The 21,177-nt window shown below is 40.2% G+C and overlaps 1 protein-coding gene across 4 annotated transcripts in view; it reads left to right on the forward strand.

The window, feature by feature from the left end:
* The window catches only part of RABGEF1 (RAB guanine nucleotide exchange factor 1), a 50,416-nt gene extending 37,478 nt beyond the window's left edge, over positions 1 to 12,938 (forward strand). For all 4 annotated transcript variants that reach the window (XM_070735130.1, XM_070735132.1, XM_070735129.1 and 1 more), the window contains 4 exons: positions 872 to 1,004; positions 4,133 to 4,224; positions 7,249 to 7,505; positions 10,221 to 12,938. In XM_070735130.1, coding sequence (XP_070591231.1) covers positions 872 to 1,004; positions 4,133 to 4,224; positions 7,249 to 7,505; positions 10,221 to 10,619 — 881 coding nt within the window. In that variant the 3' untranslated portion in view covers positions 10,620 to 12,938. The remainder of the gene's footprint in view (positions 1 to 871; positions 1,005 to 4,132; positions 4,225 to 7,248; positions 7,506 to 10,220) is intronic.
* Positions 12,939 to 21,177: the final 8,239 nt, after the last annotated feature.

The raw sequence follows: 21,177 nt of genomic DNA on the forward strand, positions 1-21,177 counted from the left end.
ATAGTTACAGCCTCCAAGGGCCTTGGGATTATCAAAATCAATGGAGGAAGCCAGGTTCAGTTAAAAACTACATGATTCACTTAACAATTAGAGTGATTCGTTTAACAACCACGGCAAAAAAAAATCATAAAACGGGGCGCAACTCACTTAACTTATTTCTTTAGCAATGGAAGTTTTGGATTCATTTTTTTTCTGGGTAAAGCAAAACTTTGAGGGGGGGGGAAGCTGCTCTACTTTCACTGGAGATATTGCTAGGGAGCTTTTGGCTATGGGTTGAAGAATGTTCTGTTAGGTTCTTCTTGGCATTTATTCCACCTAGTTGCAAGGTTCCATTCAGCTGCTGGTTTATTTTGCACTGGGCTCGCCTAGTATTTATAGCAAAGCTTATTGATGAATGATTCAAAGAGGGCCTTGATTTTCATTTATCCTTGGACTCTGAGGGGTGATTGGCCCAGGTCATCTTCCATGCCTAGAGATGCATTGCAACCTGGGTTACCCTACTGCTAGTCCAGCACTTTAGCTGCTACATCATACCCACTCTCAGATAATATGTTACTGTAGATGATGTTTTAATAAAAGCAGGGTAAAAATGGCAGATTCTATCTAACTTCAAACACTTGCTCTGATGATATGTGGAAGAAGTTGGATGTGTTAGGACTCTCTTGTTAAGCATTTATTTCTCCATATTAGAGTACTCTGAAATTTGATGTGGTTTTCTTATACAAAACTTTAATGCTCCCGCACTCTCCTGCTAATGTTCCTAGCTCTTCTTTTAGACTTATGTGTGTGTATGTGTGTGTGTGTGTATAGTCAGTTACGGTCATTGAGTCTGTGTTGATTTAAAAAATTTGTTCATCTCTGTCTTTTTCAGTGCCTCCAGAAAAAGTGGAAAAAGTGACGGATCAAGTGGAGAAATACATAATGACCCGCTTGTATAAATATGTTTTCTGCCCGGAAACCACAGAGGATGAGAAGAAAGATCTGGCTGTCCAGAGAAGAATCAGGTTTGACTTTAGGACTAATATCTCTCTCTTAAACTCATAGAAACATAGAAGTCTGACGGCAGAAAAAGACCTCCTGGTCCATCTAGTCTGCCCTTATACTATTTTCTGTATTTTATCTTAGGATGGATATATGTTTATCCCAGGCATATTTAAATTCAGTTACTGTGGATTTATCTACCACGTCTGCTGGAAGTTTGTTCCAAGGATCTACTACTCTTTCAGTAAAATAATATTTTTTCATGTTGCTTTTGATCTTTCCCCCAACTAACTTCAGATTGTGTCCCCTTGTTCTTGTGTTCACTTTCCTATTAAAAACACTTCCCTCCTGGACCTTATTTAACCCTTTAATATATTTAAATGTTTCGATCATGTCCCCCCTTTTCCTTCTGTCCTCCAGACTATACAGATTGAGTTCATTAAGTCTTTCCTGATACGTTTTATGCTTAAGACCTTCCACCATTCTTGTAGCCCGTCTTTGGACCCGGTCAATTTTGTCAATATCTTTTTGTAGGTGAGGTCTCCAGAACTGAACACAGTATTCCAAATGTGGTCTCACCAGCATTCTATATAGCGGGATCATAATCTCCCTCTTCCTGCTTGTTATACCTCTAGCTATGCAGCCAAGCATCCTACTTGCTTTCCCTACTGCCTGACTGCACTGTTCACCCATTTTGAGACTGTCATGATCCGTTACTATTTTTTACTTACTCGTGCCTGGATGATTTAGGCTGTAGCAGCTTTTCTCTTACCTTTCTCAGGTTTCTCTTTGCGGGAGTTGAACTTTTAAAAGCACCACTATTGCCAACAGGGAATTATTACTCTTACTGTTTATAGGCCATCTTATCTATGTTGGGTAATGTTTCACTTCATTGTCTTCCTCAGGGAAAGGCCATGCCAATCCTTAATTATTTTATTGGAATAACTGAATTTATGTTCAAAATAAAGAAAAGAACTTTTACAGTAGTAATAGCAGTTTGAGCGTTTGTGCAATAAAGTTAAATACATACATCATACAAACAACAGCGAAAAACACCAATTGTTTGTATCCTTGTGAAGGATTTAAAGGTCCAATATAATTTAGATTTCCCAAAGGGAGCCTGGAGACCAATTGAACTTTATACTGATTTCTTTTCTCTAAAAGAGCAATATGTGAAGAGCCTTGGGGGCTTACTCAGCTTGAAATATATTGTCTTGAAAGCTCTTCTTACAATGTTTCGTATTGCTTTCTTTCTTTGCATTCTTGAAAAATATGTAAAGAATCTGTGTTTCATGACTACCTACCTAGACAAATATCAACTAATTTATTTTCCTGTGAATATTGAAGAGTCAAATCATCCAGATGTTTTTCTTCAGTAATTTCAAAAACATTGCAGAGGTTGGGGGATTAATTTCTAGAGAGAAAAATAGATGCATTACAGTCTAAAATGCCACCTTTCAGAATATATATATATATATATATAGATCATATATTCAGTATTCTGATTTATCAAATGTCCTCTTTTTCAGTTTCTGACCGGCATACCCAATAGATTGGTCCCAAACCAACCAAGTGCTTAGGACATATAGAAAGCTCTTCACTAACAGATAGTTCCTCATTAAGGATGGAATACTTTTGGACTTTTTATATATGCATATACTATAAAAATTGAAAATAGGGTTGGTGGTCAGTGGCCAATATATTCTTTGACTCAAATGAAAAAAAAGTTGCATGTTATAAGGCCAACTGCGGTCATTCAATCTGCAGGGTACAGAGCAAGAACAAGATCTTACAAGGAGCTAATTTTATGCATTGTTACACATTAAGAAAAATAATGTCTGTGATTAGTAATTAGGTTTTCTATTCATAAAACTTTTTTGCCTGTAAGAACATATCACTGGAGATTGCAAGAGAGCTCCTTAATATAGAGTGAATAGATGAATGGGAGCACATTGAGGAAAGGTTTACATAAATGTTAACGTTTATGTTGTAGTCTTCATAAAGGCCAATATAGTTGGCACTGAAGTGATTTCTCCCCTCTAAGTCCGTGGTTTATGTCCACAACTATGACCAGAATTTCTATTACTAAATAGAGGGGCTGTTAATTGAATTGTGCCCAGTTTTATATCTTTCTTTGCTGTGGTTGTTAAGTGAATCATGTAGGTTGATAAACTAATCCGATAATCAGATAAGCTCCCTCCATTGACCAGTTGTAAGTCACTTTTTTCACTGCAGTTGTAATTTTGAACAGTTGCTAAATAGTTGTAAACTGAGGACTACCTCTCTTTTCTGAATCAGATGGATGAATCAGTTGCAGACTTTCCAGTTTGGTCAGTCAAAAATATATAAAACCAGATAGAAACATAGAAACATGGAAGACTGACGGCAGAAAAATACCTCATGGTCCATCTAGTCTGCCCTTATACTATTTCCTGTATTTTTATCTTAGGATGGATATATGTTTATCCCAGGCATGTTTAAATTCAGGTACTGTGGATTTACCAACCACGTCTGCTGGAAGTTTGTTCCAAGGATCTACTACTCTTTCAGTGAAATAATATTTTCTCACATTGCTTTTGATCTTTCCCCCAACTAACTTCAGATTGTGTCCCCTTGTTCTTGTGTTCACTTTCCTATTAAAAACACTTCCCTCCTGAACCTTATTTAACCCTTTAACATATTTAAATGTTTCGATCATTTCCCCCCTTTTCCTTCTGTCCTCCAGACTATCAAGATTGAGTTCATTAAGTCTTTCCTGATAAAGATAGTTTCTTTATTTTCCAGTTTTAATCTATAGATGACTTAAAGCAAATCTGCTATTATCTTTCAAAATGACTGGTTTTAGATGCATCCAAAAATATTTAAAATCATGCCTGGGAGTGGATTTCCCATGACGTTGATATTAGTCTCTAAAAACCCTGTATGACTTGAGTCGGTGGTTTAGAACGTATGCAATAGGAAATTAATTAAAGAAATAAAAACAGATAATTTAAGTATTTGCTGAGTATTTGTTCTCTGCTTTTGTTTCCAAGAATGCAATTTTTAGGGCACAGTTTTGTTATTTTCGTCTTAACATGTTAAACTATTTGAAAGATCTTAATAATGTTGTCTCCTCCCCCCCTCCCCCCTTTGCTTTCAAATCAACCGGCAGAGCTTTGCACTGGGTTACTCCACAAATGCTTTGTGTTCCTGTCAATGAAGAAATCCCTGAAGTCTCAGATGTAGTTGTGAAAGCTATCACAGGTATGTAAAGGGCTGCTGTGTTGAAGAGGGAGTATTTATTGATCTCAAATGTTTTCGCAACAGTAGAAATCATCAGCTCAATCCCAGGAGCAAACTTGTCTTCTATCAGAAGGGTAAGAAAGAAGAATGTGAGTTTAGCCCATGGCTGCCTACAATCCTTTTTGTGTGTGAAAACCTTGTTCAGGAGTGATTTCTCAGATAGGTAGGTAGGTAGAGAGAGGGAGAAAGAGAGAGAGAAAGGAAGGAAGGAAAGAAGGAAAGAAAGAAAGAAAGAAAGAGATATACTGTATTATGGGATAATATATTTCTCATGTGGCTGGTTCATATATAAAAAACTAACCTATATTATGGTTTGCTAGCTTTTCTGCTTAGCATTATACATGCTAGTATGAAAACATGTAAGAATAATATTTCAAGGGTAATGTTTGCTACATCCAACAGCTGTAGAACCAGAATGACTTGAAAGTGCTACCTGCTTCATTCTCTCTCCATACTCTCCATCCAAGAAATACTTTTTAAAGGGAATTTAATAGGAATGAAGTGGAAATTATTCGCATTGCCTACTTCAGTGATTTTCAACCTTTTTTGAGCCGCGGCACATTTTTCACATTTACAAAATCCTGGGGAACACCACCAACCAAAAGGACACAAAAGGACACTCTAAGACACTCTCCTCTCTTTTTCCATCCCTGTCTCCTCCCCCTCTTGTGTGTGTGTGTGTGTATACATATTCTTGAACCATTTCCAAAAACAGGTGAGGGCTGGGGGGTTTTCTCTCTTATTTTTTGGGTGCTTTTTATCATATGCTTTAAATCAAGAGTCACTTCTCTCTCTCTCTCTCGTTTCTCTTTCCTCTCATTCTCTGTCTCAATCATTTTCTCATTTCTCTTTTTTCCTCCCCTTTTTGCTCATTTCTCTCTCCCTTCCTCTCCTTTTCTATCTCTCTCACTCTTGCTTTCTTTCTCTCTCTTTCTCTTTTCTCTCTCTCTTGCTTTCTCTTTCTCTCTCTCTCTCTCTTTCTTTCTTTCTTTCTCTCACTCTTTCTCTCTCTCTATCTCTCACTCTCTTTCTCTCTCTCTCTCAGCAAAAAGTTGTGAGACCAGAACCTGAGCTTCCTTCTTCGCGGCACACTTATTTATTTATTTTATTTTATTTATTGGATTTGTATGCCGCCCCTCTCCAGCGACTTGACCATGTCTCGCGGCCATGGCACACTGGTTGAAAAACACTGGCCTACTTAACTGTTTAGAATAATACTTTGACCCACTAAGTTTGTATAGACTTAGTTAGTTGTCCCTAATTTCTAAGGAATTATTCCTGCCCTTTCCTCTTCCTTGCTTATCTATCTTTCATTTCATCCACTGGAATAACTGCCTGGAATTCTTTAGAATTCATTGTAGATTAAGTGCCCTTTTGATGGTGTGCCTACTCTCTGCCATTACATGTTTTTATAGCAATTGATTTCCCCAAGGTTAAAAATCTGGGTCATTGAGCCTTCTGTCCCTTCCAGTTCTGGCTTTGAGACCTGAAAATGTCATCTTCTAGAATTGGGATTATGAGTTGATGGCCGTTCAGATGTGTCTTATCTATGTCTCACAGCAATTCTCAATCTTGTCCCATTAACTGGAAAATTGTCATTCAGCAGCTCTCTGAAGTTAGATGTTTAGTTGTGCTACTCTGATGCCATAAAAATCATTATTAATATTTTATACAGTACTGAATACAGTAACTGAGGGTTCATCACTCAAAACTGTCATAAATAAATAACCTGGTTGATTGTAACTGTACCTTTTAGCTGTCAATCATTTGAACCCCCTGCAGAGTCTTATATATATTATAAAACAGTTTTGGGACAGACATGATAACATTGCAGCCAGCAACATTTTCCTCTTAACTCAGAAGAAAAAAGCCTCTTCAAAGAATAGCTAAGGATTTAAAATTTCCTAAATCATTTTGGGGTAATTTGGCTTATCAGTGGTTTGGTTAATATTAAAACTTGCTTTCTTCTTCTTGTACAGCAGGGCTGCTAACTGATAAGGCTCCCCCCCCCCCCCTTTCTTAGCATTTTCGCACAAGTGCAGGAACCATTTTTGTTTTCAGATCAGCTGCACGTTGATCCATTGGCTGCAACAATGTTTTTAGTAGAAATTTAGATTTGTTGTAAATTGTTTTTTCACTTTGTTGTGAGCCGCCCTGAGTCTGCGGAGAGGGGCGGCATTCAAATCTAAATAAATAAATAAATAAATAAATAAATAAACAAGACTTGAACAATTAGCTTGTCACCCAAACGTAATGATGATGAAGTTCGTCCATCGTTTTTGAAGAGGACTTCGACATCTTGGGGAAGATGTCAAGGCTTGTGCGTGAATTGGATTATTACCCCAACATAATAATGTGGGCTGAAGGAGAGTGACTAATCCAAAGCAGCAGTGAAATCTACTCACCTTCCCTATTGGTTTGGAAGTGCACGCTTCCCCTGCACGCCTTTTCACCCTCGCTCCCCTCGCGCATGTGCTTTTTCATCCTCTGTGCATGCGCAGAGGGTTTAATGCAAGAAAATGTCACCATCTTGGGTAGGCAGAGCTTCGTGCTGCCGCCACTACAGGTTCTCCAAACCACCGGCGGACGTCACTACCGGTTCTCCGGATCATCAGTATGCCCGAACCGGGTAGCATTGCACCTTTGAACCAAAGTCACCTAGCCAGTTTTTGATGCCTAGGGCAGTGTTTCCCAACCTTGGCAACTTGAAGATATCTGGACTTCAACTCCCAGAAGTCCCCAGCCAGCAAATGCTGGCTGGGGACTTCTGGGAGTTGAAGTCCAGATATCTCCAAGTTGCTAAGCTTGGGAAACACTGCCCTAAGGGAAGCTAGAATTCACAGTCTCCTGATTTCTAACCTTTAAAAAAAAAGATAACACACAAGTTTTAATAAACACTTTAAAGTATGGAGGGTGAGACAACTCAATCGGAAAGATGAATGAATGCAGCCCTCCTTGATTCTTGGGATTGTTTTCCTCTTGCAGACATCATCGAAATGGACTCGAAGCGTGTCCCCCGGGACAAGTTGGCCTGCATCACTAGCTCCAGCAAGCACATCTTTAACGCCATCAGGACCACAAAGGCTGAGCCAGCTTCGGCTGATGACTTTTTGCCCACTCTCATCTACATTGTCCTGAAGGGCAACCCGCCCCGCCTGCAGTCCAACATTCAGTACATTACTCGGTTCTGCAATCCCAGCAGGCTGATGACTGGGGAGGATGGCTATTACTTTACAAACCTGGTAAGTATATCTGTGATCGCGACTCTCTTTTTTAGGGGAATTTGAAGAACTATATATGGCCAGATACCGAACCTGTTTTTCTTGTTTTCTCTTAATGGAAGAGAAGCTGAACTTATCAAGATCACGATTTATTTAAATTTATTGTCCGCCTAAGAATTTTTGGCTCATCTGGTTCAGTGTTCTTATTCATGGCCTTACATTGTTACATCAGCAAGCATGTGCTTGGCATGTTTTTTGGATGTTGAACATTCAGTCATGAGGCACTATGGAGAGGTTACATGATGCACATACATCAAGGAACTCTAACTTCCTGTGTTCATGCTAATTAGTTAGCGTTATTTATTTATTTATTTATTATTTAGATTTTTATGCCGCCCCTCTCCGCGAAACTCGGGGCGGCTCACAACAAGGCATAAACAAATCGTACAAATCCAAATAGATTCAAATAAATTTAAATATTTAAAAAAGTTTTTAAAAAGAACCCCAATATACTAACAAGCACACACACAAACATACCAAACATAAATTGTACATGCCCGGGGGAGATGTTTCAGTTCCCCCATGCCTGACGGCAAAGGTGGGTTTTAAGAACTTTACGGAAGGCAGGGAGAGTAGGGGCAGTTCTAATATCCGGGGGGGAGTTGGTATTAAATATATTGAAAAATGCCAACCTTTTAGCTCTTGCTGTTCACATATCAGAAACAAAATCTACACATAATTAAAAAAAAAGGTATGCAATAATAACTTCTCCAATATTCTTGCCATGTTTGCCAAATAAGAATGGGAAGCCAAGTATGACTAAATTGTTGCAGTGAACTAAATTTAAAACTAGGAAAACTTTGATTGGGTTTGTACAGTGAGCTGCGGTGGAGTTCTGTACTTAGCTATTCAATGTGTGATGGGAATCCAGCCAAGACATTAACATGTTTTTAATCAGGTCATTATATTAACCCAAATATAGTTTCTTTGTGCAAGTTTTCTGTTTTGATTAATCCAGACCTTGCTATAGCATGAGGTTTGGTATATGACAGTGATGGCGAAGCTATGGCATGGGTGCCACAAGTGATACGCGGAGGCATATCTGCTGGCACGCGAGTCATTGCCCTAGTTCAGCTCCACTGTGCATGTGTGTGCTGGCCAGCTGATTTTTGGCTAGCATAGAGGCTCTGAGAGGGCGTTTTTGGCTTCCAGAGGCTTCTGGGGCATGGAGAAGGCATTTTTACCCTTCTCCAGCTCCAGGGAAACCTTTGGAGCTTGGAGAGGGCGAAACACGAGGCTACTGGGCCCACCAGAAGTTGGGAAGCAGGCAATTTCTGGCTCCAGAGGGGCTGTGGGGGGGGGGAAGCTGTTTTCACCCTCTCCAGGCATTGAATTATGGGTGTGGGCACCTGCGCATGCATGATAGCACGCACCCATGCTCTTTTGGCACCCGAGGAAAAAAAGGTTCGCCATCACTGTATATGAGGTGGTGAACGCATGGAAGCATTTTCTATATTTATTTGTGTGATTTACTTACTACTTCAATTGGACTCTGGGTAGTTGACGATATTGCTCCATAGCTGATGATGTTCTAAGCAGGGCATACTCATTACTTACTCTTCCTTCCACCGTATCACACACACAACAGTTGCAAGATGAATAAAAGTTTGCATGTGTCAGAACATACAAACTGTAATATGTACTGTAACATATACTTCACAAATGGAATGCATAGGCAAATTTCTAATTAAGATTGTAGGCTTCCTGATCAAACAAATTGAGCAATTTTTGATCATCTTATTGGTATTTACTTACTTACTTATTTAGTTACTTACTTACCGGTACTTACTTATTTGACTTATATGCCACCCATTCCTGAAAGTCTCAGGGTGGTTCACATAATAAAACTATAAAACAGTATCAAATCAATTAATAACATAAATTTTAATTTAAAACCATTAAATTATTATTTTATTATTATTATTATTATTTATTAGATTTATATGCCGCCCCTCTCCAAGGACTCGGGGCGGCATACAACATATAAAAAGATACGGTACTTTACATTAAAATAAAGTTAAACTAAAATCTAGTCCATGCACTTATACTATCTCACACGTACCAATTGGGACATTCTTTGTCAAGTGGACCAGGTGAAATTGAAGCCTTATTTGAAAAGAAACCATCACAAAAAATAACTTATATGACAGAAAAAACATGCTCTTTCTAATGAAATAAAAATGATGATTGAAGGTGAGAAAACAGTGCGATAGGAAAAAACGTGCTCTTTCAAATGAAGATGATTGAAGGTGATGAAACAGAGCTCTCTGTTTTCTCACCTTCAATCATCTTCATTTTTATTTCATTAGAAAGAGCATGTTTTTTTCTGTCATATAAGTTATTTTTGTGATGGTTTCTTTTCAAATAAGGCTGCAAAAATCAGTCAAGTGGGCACTTGACAAAGAATGACCCAATTACAACTTGCTTTGGCCGGGATTAAAAGGTGTCAATTCTCACTGCACCCAGGCCTGCCAGCAAAGCAAGGTTTTTAAGACTTTCCAGAAAGCCAGTAGGTTGGGGGCAATACAGACCTGGGGGGGGGGGGGGTAGTTGGTTATTGTTCTTAAGCAGTAATTTAAACTATTTTCCGAAAAAAGATTCAATGGTTTGTATATGAATGGAGTTAATGTGTTAATTGTATGCAGCCTAAAAGAACCAATGCTCTTGGTTTTGCAGTGTTGTGCTGTTGCCTTCATAGAGAAGTTGGATGCTCAGTCCTTAAACCTGAGCCAGGAAGACTTTGATCGCTATATGTCTGGCCAGACCTCTCCAAAGAAGCCAGAACCCGAGAACTGGCCAGCTGATGTCTGCGTGGGGATGCGCCAAATGTACAGGAACCTGGGCCTCCTCTCACAACTGAACGAGAGGCAGGAGAGGATTGTCAGTGAGGCCAAAAAGCTCGAGAGGGACCTTATTGACTGGACTGATGGGATCACCAAGGAAGTCCAGGAGATTGTGGAGAAGTACCCTTTGGAGATTAAAGCCCCAAACCCAGCCTTAGCGGCCATTGACTCTGAAAATGTTGAAAATGACAAGCTGCCTCCTCCGTTGCAACCTCAGGTTTACGCTGGATGAGAATGGCTTCAGGACTCCTTCCTTCTGTTTTTCCCCCCTGCTTGGCAGATGGGCTAATGGGAGGGGGGCAAATGAAACCAATTTGAAATCAGCACATTTTAAAGGTACTTTTTGTTGGTAGATGTGTTCCATGATATTTATTTTAGTCAGAGTTGGTTACTATGAGGGCTAAATTTTTACGTGTTCCTGAAATGAATTTACCTTTCCTTTTTACAGAAATTCAGTGTGATTTTTAAAGGAAGGCTTTGGGGATTGTTTTCTTCGAAGCATGCACAAGTTTTAAAATCAGCCGGTGGTTGGCTGTGCTATCTTCACTCCCTAAGCAGAGTTGCTTATCACATTTTGCCAAGAATGCTGTGTTTGAGAAAGAAGTGTAAAAGGTTTCTTTATCTTTGTTTTCAGAAACAGATGTGTTGTAAAGTAAATATTTAAGATTGTAAATAGGTTTGAATGTTGAGCAATGTCTTAATAGCATGACATTTAGTGAAGAATGGAAATTTTCTTAATTCCTTCAATCTTGTTTTTGGTTCATAGTTTTGATCTAGAATAGGATACACCAAGGAAACACTACATTGTAGTAAATAACATATTTGGACCCAGTTCTAACGTGACTAAAGTCATTTCCTAATATTTATAATTTCTTATATGAATTTTCAGCCAGTAATAGCGTCTTTTTTGCAGTGCTGGTCTCTAGCAATTGCAGAATTAGACCTTTAGGAAGATCAGAGCCAAATTGGATGGTTTCTGTGGGTGTATGTGCAAAGGTCTGGAGCCAGTTTGAATTACTGTAAAGATCACATGATACGAGAAGATTCTGGCTCTAAAAGTACTTTAGTGTTTTTTTAAACAATCATTTGCTTCATAGTACTTGTGCATAACCTTCCAGGAAATGATTAGTACGGCACGGGACTGTCTTGTGCGGGGGGTGGGAGGTGGGGGCTAGGGGTGGGGAATCAAATAATGAGATGTACAAAAGAAAATTTATGATTGCTTTCCTGAATCACATTTTTAAATGGGTTCATCCATGGAATTATAAATGGCCAGAAAACAGAAATATGGACAATCCTAAAGGCAGTAAGATGGCTTATGCAATTTTGTGGATTAAATACACTTTTATATGAATTTGAACAAAGTAGGAACCTATATTGTTACGTTGCTGAACTACAGCTTCCAGGATTGTCTTGATTTGCTATTATGGCTGGAATAGCTGTCTCCTTCAAGACGGACCCATTGCTTTCCCAATGATTTCAGTGCTGTCCTGAAGATGAAGGCCGTGGGTGATATCTCCAGAGTCCCACTCTCCCTTCTGTAACTCATCAACATATCACACTGAATGGCTGCCTTCTCTTCCCCTCCAACTTTTTCAGTATTCTTAGTAGTCATAAAGTTGCCAAGGTTGGAGACCTTTGGTACAGGAGATATTTTTTTTGGGGGGGGGGGGGGTGGCACCAGGTTAGGGAATGCTGAATTTGTTTATGGGTGATGCTTTCTTAGCTTTTAACTTTACAAATGTAAGTTAAAGCTCCACTTTGATTGGCAGAGCTCGGATTCTTTCAAAGGCCAGGCTGAGTTGTGTGAAACTCTGTTAAGCATGTTCCTGAAGGATATAGTTTAAATGCAGTCCTGTTCCCCTTCTCTCCCCCACCCCCCATTGCTAAGGTCATCCTAAATGTTTAGGACTCGTGTGTGCATTCAACATCTTGGATATCCTGATTATCACTAAGCCTCAAACAAACGTTCATAATTCAAGGGAAAGAAGAAATAAAAACACCCTCTCTGCAATCTTACCCATTTTTAATATTAGAACACTTCTAAAATAACTCTTTTTTTCTTAAGCTCTTGTCAATGCTTCAAGCCTTATTTATAAAGTGTTCCATTCCCAAACTGCGTTTTTGGGCAACATGAAAAATCCATCTTTGTCATATTTTAGCTGCACAGGTATTTTATCAGTTTTTTGCAATAAGGTCAGACCAAAACTGTGACCTGTTTTGTGTATACCTGCTTTAAAAAGCATATCAGCTTTCAGTTTGTAACACAGCGAATGTCTGAGTTTCTTAAAAGGTTAAATATTTATGTTCTTTTCACTTCCCTCAATTACATTTGTGGAAATGAAGCAAACCAGCCATTCCTTTGACTGCAGAAAGTCCACGTTGATCAGATTTCTCAATTTTCGGAGCTTTGTTGCTTGGCCTTGTTGTTTTGACACTCTAGGTGCTAATTCAGATTTTCCAGGTATATATTTCACTCCAAAAAGGCATCATTATAGCTACCACTGTTAAATTGCTGTCAACAGAAATAAACTATGTACAATACGACTCATTATTAGTCAACAGAAATCTTGATTTACGATTTTTTATGTATCATTGATGTTCACGTTTAGTCACAAATCTTTTAAAGCTTGAAAAGCTTGTAACGGCTAATAGTATCAAATTATCTTTAATTCTACCTTATTACTCTTAGGGGCAAAAAAAGGGACTTCACTTTCAATTACAAAATCGAGCGTTACTTTTTCCCTGTAATCTAATAGGAAAGAACCAAGGTCACTGCTACCCTTCCTGAATGGTGTCAGTTTGACTTTTCTACACCATTCATTTCATTATATGTTTAAAGGTGATAAATTATCTTACAGAATGTGAGTTGTCATACAAGGCCCATGTGTAGTTTTAGGTTCAGGGTTAGGTTCAGGGAAAATCAGCCTCCTTTGGGGGATTTTCTTTGAGGCCTATAGCTGGGAGACTCAAAAAAAATGACCATTGGTATGGATTGTCCTCAGTTTAGAACCATTTATTTAATGACTGTTCAAACGCATTGGGGAAAAAAAAGTTTTGACCAGTCCTCACATTTATATAACTTCCATAGTCATGTGGTCAGAATTTGGACACTTGGCAACTGACACGTGTTTATGACAATTGCAGTGTTCCAGGGTCAAGCGATCAACATTTGTGACTTCCTATTTCTACACGCAAAGTCAATGGGAGAAGCTAGATTTGCTTAGCGACTATGTTTCATTAACCATTGTGCCAAAATTGGTGGTAAAATCAGCCACCTTGCTTATTGGAAATTCTGATCCCAACTCTGATGATGGGACGTTGAGGCTACAACACATTCTAGAACAGTGTTTTTAAAGCAGTGCTGGCTGGGAATTCCGAGAGTTGAAGTTCACACATCTTAAAAGTGGCCAAGATTAAAAAAATACCGTTCTAGACTTCTGGGGGGAACTGTACAAAGGGTCCTCCTATTTCATACCTGCCCAAATAATTGCACTTGGTGGACAAAATGCTGGCAGACTGATATGAAAGTAGTATTAACAAGGTTTTAAAAAGTGGAGTTGCAACCTGCAAAAGTGACAAACGGCTCTTCAGTTCCTTTGGGGCATTCTGGTTGCCTCCAAAAGCCAGTTAACTTATTAGCAATACAGTATATATAATTGTCACCATCTCCAAGGGCGCTGAGGAACAAAATGATATTTGTGTAAGTGCCCACAATTGGGCATTGTTAAATATCAGGGGTTATAAGTGTATTAAATTACTTCAATTATTAAAGTTTAAGTAGACAAATATGTGTTTTATCCTCTGCTTTGAAGTTGTTCCTGCCACTCAAAGCCACACACAACCTCTCCATAAGGATTGTGTGCCACCTGCTTTCGGAGTTACAAAAAGTGGTTTAAATAGGGCTTAGAAATATGCCTACAACCAGCACCCCATAGTACAGTGCTTCTCAATTATTTTCTGTTACGCCACCCCTCCCAGGTCTACGGTCTAGGCCCCAATGGAATTTTAATGTTAATATTTATTATTTTACTACTTATAAGCTGCAAGCAAACTATTGGCTGGGGAAGGCTGCTCTACCCACTTACCTGGGAGTAAGTCACACTGAACTCAGTGATACCTGTTTTCGATTAGGCAGGCATAGGCTACCGTGGTTAGGGCCCTTTTTTGACACAGGGCCAGGCCAGATGTTTTGGGGTCACCGGCCTGGCCCTAAGCACTGTCTCTGCCAGGTATTCACAGGGAATGGTGGAAGGAGGCTTTAGGGTGCCACTTGAAGCTTCCGCCCAGCTGCAGAGGATGCTCCTCTTTGTCCAGCAGCAGGTTCGCCAAGCCGTTCATAGCTATTGTGATGCCTGCCGAGAAGAATCCAAACAACCGCTACGCCACACCTGGCCGCCTTCTCTTCTGGGCTCAGAGCAGCATGTAACTGGAAAAACACTCCCCGTCTGGGGGAATCGATTGAGAGGTACCACGTATTGTTCCCCAAGGTCACACCCGCCCCCCCGGCATCACTCTGTGCCCCCTCAGGGGTAAGTGCCCCACTATTTTAGAAACACTGCCATAGTACTTCACAAGTAGACTAATCTGCAATTACATTTCTGGGGAGAGGGGTAGTAAATAGAAACATAGAAGATTGACGGCAGAAAAAGACCTCATGGTCCATCTAGTCTGCCCTTATATTATTTCCTGTATTTTATCTTAGGATGGATATAGGTTTATCCCTTAAATTCAGTTGTTATGGATTTACCAACCACGTCTGCTGGAAGTGTGTTCCAAGCATCTACAGTACTACTCTTTCAGTAAAAGAGTAAAATGCAGCTGGATGTTAAAAAAACAGGTAATTAACAAGGAACCCCTTTGTGATATTTGCAAGAAATATCTCTTCCCATTAGTGGAAAGTTAGCTTTTCACACCTCCATCTAATGTTATTTGTCCTAAATTGACTTTCCGTGGACTGCTTACCCCTCCCTTGTTTCTAGTCCTTGAGACAGAGAACATACTAGCTGACTGTTCTGTCGGGCTCTCTGGTAAACTCCTCCCAAAAATTCACAGGTACAAATTTCAGAGACACACACGTTTGAAAATTCAAAACAATGTTCTTTATAATGAAAATTCACTTAAACCGAGCCCTCTTTTGGTATAGCAAAGAGCACTCGTCTCCAAACAAACTGGTAATTTGTACAAGTCCCTTATCAGTTCTGTGATGCTTAGCTTGCAGCTGTGAGGCAATTCACAGTTCTTCTTTCATGAAGTGAAACACACTTTGCTCTGGTTTAGTTTCAAAGTGGGGAAAAATCAGCACACAAAAGGTCAAAGTCAGTAAAGCAGTCACGAAACACAAGGATCAGATAATCCTCCACAATGGCCAAACCCACAGGCTGCTATTTATAGCAGCCTCACGAATTACCACAGCCCCACCCAACCACAGGTGGCCTCATTTTCTTTGATAATAATCTCTCAGTTGTTGTTGCCTATGCATCGCTCTCCACATACGTGGCTGTATCATTAACTCTTGTTCTGAATCCAAGGAGGAGCCAGATAATTGATCTCCTTCTGAGCTGTCTGCCACACTCTCCTCCTCCCTGTCACTCATGTCTTCTTGGTCAGAGGAGCCTTCATCATCAGATTCCACCGGGGGGGGGGCAAAAGAGGCCTGCAGCATGTGGATGTCTCCCCCACATCCACAGTCCTTGGGGCAGGAGCTGGGCCAGAGTTAACCACAACACTGACAAGCAACCAGCACACTAAGAATCCAGCATTTCCACCCTAGGGAACCCAATAAGGAGGCAAAACCCAGTATCTGAACTGTGTGTGTATATGTGAGTGTGAAACACCTTCCTTCACAGATAATAATAACAGAGTTGGAAGGGACCTTGGAGGTCTTCTAGTCCAAGCCCCTGGTTACGCAGGAAACCCTACAGCACTTCAGACAAATGATTATCCAACATCTGCTTAAAAACTTCCAGTGGTGGGGCATTCACAACTTCTGGAGGCAAGCTGTTCCACTGATCAACTGTATTGTATTTGAGGTAGCAGTCACAACCAGCTTAGTTTGGCTTGCGAGGTTTCTTTTTTTCTTGCAAGAAAATGGACTGGTTACACATTTGTGTTTAAAGTTCCTTTCTTGCTTTTCATTCATTCATTCATTCATTCATTCATTCATTCATTCATTCATTCATTCATTCGATTTTTATGCCGCCCTTCTCCTTAGACTCAGGGCGGCTTACAATATGTTAGCAATAGCACTTTTTAACAGAGCCAGCCTATTGCCCCCACAATCCGGGTCCTCATTTTACCCACCTCGGAAGGATGGAAGGCTGAGTCAACCTTGAGCCGGTGATGAGATTTGAACCGCTGACCTTCAAATCTACAGTCAGCTTCAGTGGCCTGCAGTACAGCACTCTACCTGCTGCGCCACCCCGGCTCAATTCCTGGCATTGCTGTCAGCCGTGGGTGGCTTACACCAGTGGTTTTCAACCTTTTTTGAGCCGCGGCACATTTTTTACATTCACAAAACCATGGGGCACATTGAGTGGGGAGGGGGCTAAAAAAAGTTTGGACAAAAAAATTCTCTCTTCCTCCCTTTCGCTCTATTTCTCTCTCCCTCTTTCTCCCTCTTTTTTCTCTCTCTCTCCATCCCTCTTTCTTTCTCTCTTCTTTCCTCTTTATTGCTCTCTTTCTCTCTCCCTCCCTACTTCCCTCTATGTCTTTCTCTCTCCCACCTTCCCTCCCTCTCTTTCTCTCTCTCTCTTGCTTTCTTTCTCTCTTGCTTTCTTTCTCTCTTGTTCTCTTTCTCTCTTGCTTTCTTTCTTTCTCTCTCTCGCTTTCTTTCTCTCTTGCTTGCTTTCTCTCTTGTTTTCTTTCTCTCTCGCTCTTTCTTTCTCTCTCGCTCTTTCTTTCTCTCTTTCTCTTTCTCTTGTTTTCTTTCCCTGAGCTTCACGGCACACCTGATCATGTCTCGCGGCACACTAGTGTGCCACGGCACACTGGTTGAAAAACACTGGCTTACACTATCCTTGCTTTCCACCTAATCCCAGGAAGCAGGTATGTAAGGCTGAGTCTTTGTGGCACATAGCCGGGACAGGGAGCGGGTGGTGGTAAAATATGATTTATTAGTAGGTAGCCTCACAAACATTTAATGGAGATACATACAAGAGTTCAGGGACAACTAGACACAAGACCATTTCCCCCCCTAAAGTCATCACTCTGCTAAACAAATAATTCCCTCAAGACTGTCGAACTATTTACTAAGTCTGCACTACTATTGCTACTAGTTTTTTCTCATCATTCCTATCACCCATCTCCTCCCACTTATGACTGTATGACTGTAACTTGTTGCTTGTATCCTTAAGATTTTTATTAATATCAATTGTTTCCTGACTGCTTATTTGAATCCTATGACACTCATTACGTGTTGTAGCTCATAATTCTTGACAAATGTGTCTTTTCTTTTATGTACACTGAGAACATAAGCATATCCAATCACACTTGGACAATAAAGAATTCTATTCTATTCTACTCTATTCTATTCTACACGCAGTTTAAAAAATGTTCACACACGCATTTGGGGAAAAGGAATCCTCAATCTGTGTATTGTATTGGCAGTTCTGTGTTAGCAAAAACTTCAGAAGAGAAGGATTTAGGGGTAGTGATTTCAGACAGTCTCAAAATGGGTGAACAGTGCAGTCAGGCGGTAGGGAAAGCAAGTAGGATGCTTGGCTGCATAGCTAGAGGTATAACAAGCAGGAAGAGGGAGATTATGATCCCGCTATATAGAGCGCTGGTGAGACCACATTTGGAATACTGTGTTCAGTTCTGGAGACCTCACCTACAAAAAGATATTGACAAAATTGAACGGGTCCAAAGACGGGCTACAAGAATGGTGGAAGGTCTTAAGCATAAAACGTATCAGGAAAGACTTAATGAACTCAATCTGTATAGTCTGGAGGACAGAAGGGAAAGGGGGGACATCATTGAAACATTTAAATATGTTAAAGGGTTAAATAAGGTCCAGGAGGGAAGTGTTTTTAATAGGAAAGTGAACACAAGAACAAGGGGACACAATCTGAAGTTAGTTGGGGGAAAGATCAAAAGCAACATGAGAAAATATTATTTTACTGAAAGAGTAGTAGATCCTTGGAACAAACTTCCAGCAGACGTGGTTGGTAAATCCACAGGAACTGAATTAAAACATGCCTGGGATAAACATATATCCATCCTAAGATAAAATACAGAAAATAGTATAAGGGCGGACTAGATGGACCATGAGGTCTTTTTCTGTTGTCAGTCTTCTATGTTTCTATGTTTCTATGTTTCTTGTGCAGAATCTCTGGTAACCTACACAAACTTAATTACTGTTGGTTAAATATTACACATACACCCACTTATACTCACTGTTGTATGATGGCTGTACAGGGACTAGAGAAGATCAGAGTGCTTTGTAGATAATTGCATTCATTCCTTGGGAGTCTTCATAAAAGTTTGCTTTATTCTTTGCCCGCAACTGTTGTCACCATTTCCACATCAACCTTTTGCTCACCTGTCATATTAGACAGTCTAACTTTATCCACTGCGTGGGAAATTAACTCTTAACTTTCTTTTCTCTGGTTGCTGTTCTTTGGTCTTGGTTTGAACTTGATGGATTGTTTCCTTATGACCTATTTTTCTCTGGTAGCTATTGTCCAGACCTGGTGTGATAGCTTCCTTATTTTTTCATCCTTTTCTGCAGATCTGCATTTTATGTCGGGTTCAAATCCTGTTCATCTGTCCCTCGCAATATTTTATTTCTTATAATAGCCACAGAGATACCAATACATCAACCATTGTGCATAGGGGAATGTGCATCCTTAGCATCCTTAGTGATACGTGAAGCTGCCTTGTTTTGGTTAGTTTGGAGTCACTGTACATGTGATCCCCATTTAGCAACTATAATTGGGACCAGAGGCTTGGTCATTAGGTGAAATGTTTGCTAAGTAAAGCACAATTTTATAATAATCAGCTTTCCTTTGCTTTACAAAACTACAGAGAGTTACTTTTTCATCGCTATTGTTAACTGCAAATGGTTGTTGTACAAGGCAGTCACTAAACAAGGACTACCTGTTTGGTGCAAAACCATAAAAACAGGTTACTACTTGGTTGTGCATTTTCTGTGAATGCAACCAAGATGTAGGTTGTTTCTCAGTTCTTTTAAACTGACTGGATGACTTTGGATTATATCAAAGCTGCACTTTCGGAAGCTAGCCAGCCCAAGCAGTAAACCATCCCAACCAGCTAATCAACCCAACCAGCCAGCCACAGACCAGTAGATATGGAGTTGAAGTCTTCAATGAAACACAGCAGCAGTAGGAAGTCTTGGAAAAATATATTTACTTCTTATTTACACAACTACTGTATATTACTTTACTATACATACATTACAGTAGTATCTCACTAGTATCTCAATACAACTATCTTAGTTACAATAACTCACAGGAACCAACAGATCAATACAACAACTTCAGAGCACAGTTCACACAGAGCAGGATCAAAGATCAGAGAGAACGAATGAACAGCAGCGAGCAGAGAGCTCTTGCATATTTAAATACTTTTCACCTGATGAGGTTGCTGCCTGCTTAATTGCCCCAGAATGACTCAGCATTCTCTATGTAGGCCTTCCTTCTCCATTGAGATATTACTTCAGGATATGCTTAATCCTGACAGGTCAGTCGCTCTTCAGCTTATTCACTTCACGAGGGGTTGTTGTTATGAGGAAAATAGAAGGAAGATTAAGTATGTTCAATTTCTTGAGTTATTTGTAGAAATAATAAAGCTAGATCAAAAAAAAATCTACCATGGCCTTCCGAGGTCAAACACAACCCTAAAACGGCTCTCAATGAAATCAAGTTTGACACTCCTATACTAGGTGATGAGAGGGGCTTTTGATAACAAAGGTTTTGGTCTATAGCAGTGATGGCGAACCTATGGCACGGTGCCACAGGTGGCACGTGGAGCCATATCTGCTGGCACACAAGCCATTACCCTCGTTCAGCTCCAATGTGCATGTACATGCCAGCCAGTTGATTTTTGCCTCTCCCAGAGGGCATTTTTGCCTTCTGGAGAGTCTATGAGGGGACGGGGGAAGGCATTTTTGCCCTCCCCAGGTTCTAGAGAAGCCTCTGGAGCCTGGGGAGGATGAAAAATGGGCCTACCGAACCCAGTAGAGGTTGGAAAATAGGCTGTTTCAGGCCTCCAGGGGAGCGGGGGAGGCCATTTTTGCTGTCCTCAGGCATTGAATTATGGGTGTGGGAACTCGCACATGCGTGACAGCACATGCTCACATGCTTTCAGCACCCAAGGCCAATAACAACAGCATTTAGACTCATATACTGCTTCACAGTGCTTTACAGCCCTCTCTAAACAGTTTACAGAGTCAGAATATATTGCCCCCAACAATCTGGGTCTTCATTTTACCCACCTCGGAAGGATGGAAGGCTGAGTCAACCTTGAGCCGATGGTGAGATTTGAACTGCCAAACTGCTGGCACCTGGTGATCAGCGGAAGTAGCCTGCAGTACTGCACTTTAACCATTGCATCACCATAAACCAGCCAGGTTTACTGTACTATTATTGTTTAGATTAAAGTCCAATATGGTTTCTATTATGATATTGCAGTTTTAGGTCAGTGTAAAGGAGAATTAATTACTTATAATATTTGTTGCTTTATTGCAGAAGTGAACCAGCTCTCTGAGGAGTGGTTGGGTGAGGAACTACAAGAAAATCATGGAGCTGGATTGGGAAATGAAAAATAAT

This window comes from Erythrolamprus reginae, chromosome 1 (genome assembly GCF_031021105.1).
Source record: "Erythrolamprus reginae isolate rEryReg1 chromosome 1, rEryReg1.hap1, whole genome shotgun sequence".
In the NCBI taxonomy this organism is placed as follows: Eukaryota; Metazoa; Chordata; class Lepidosauria; order Squamata; family Dipsadidae; genus Erythrolamprus; species Erythrolamprus reginae.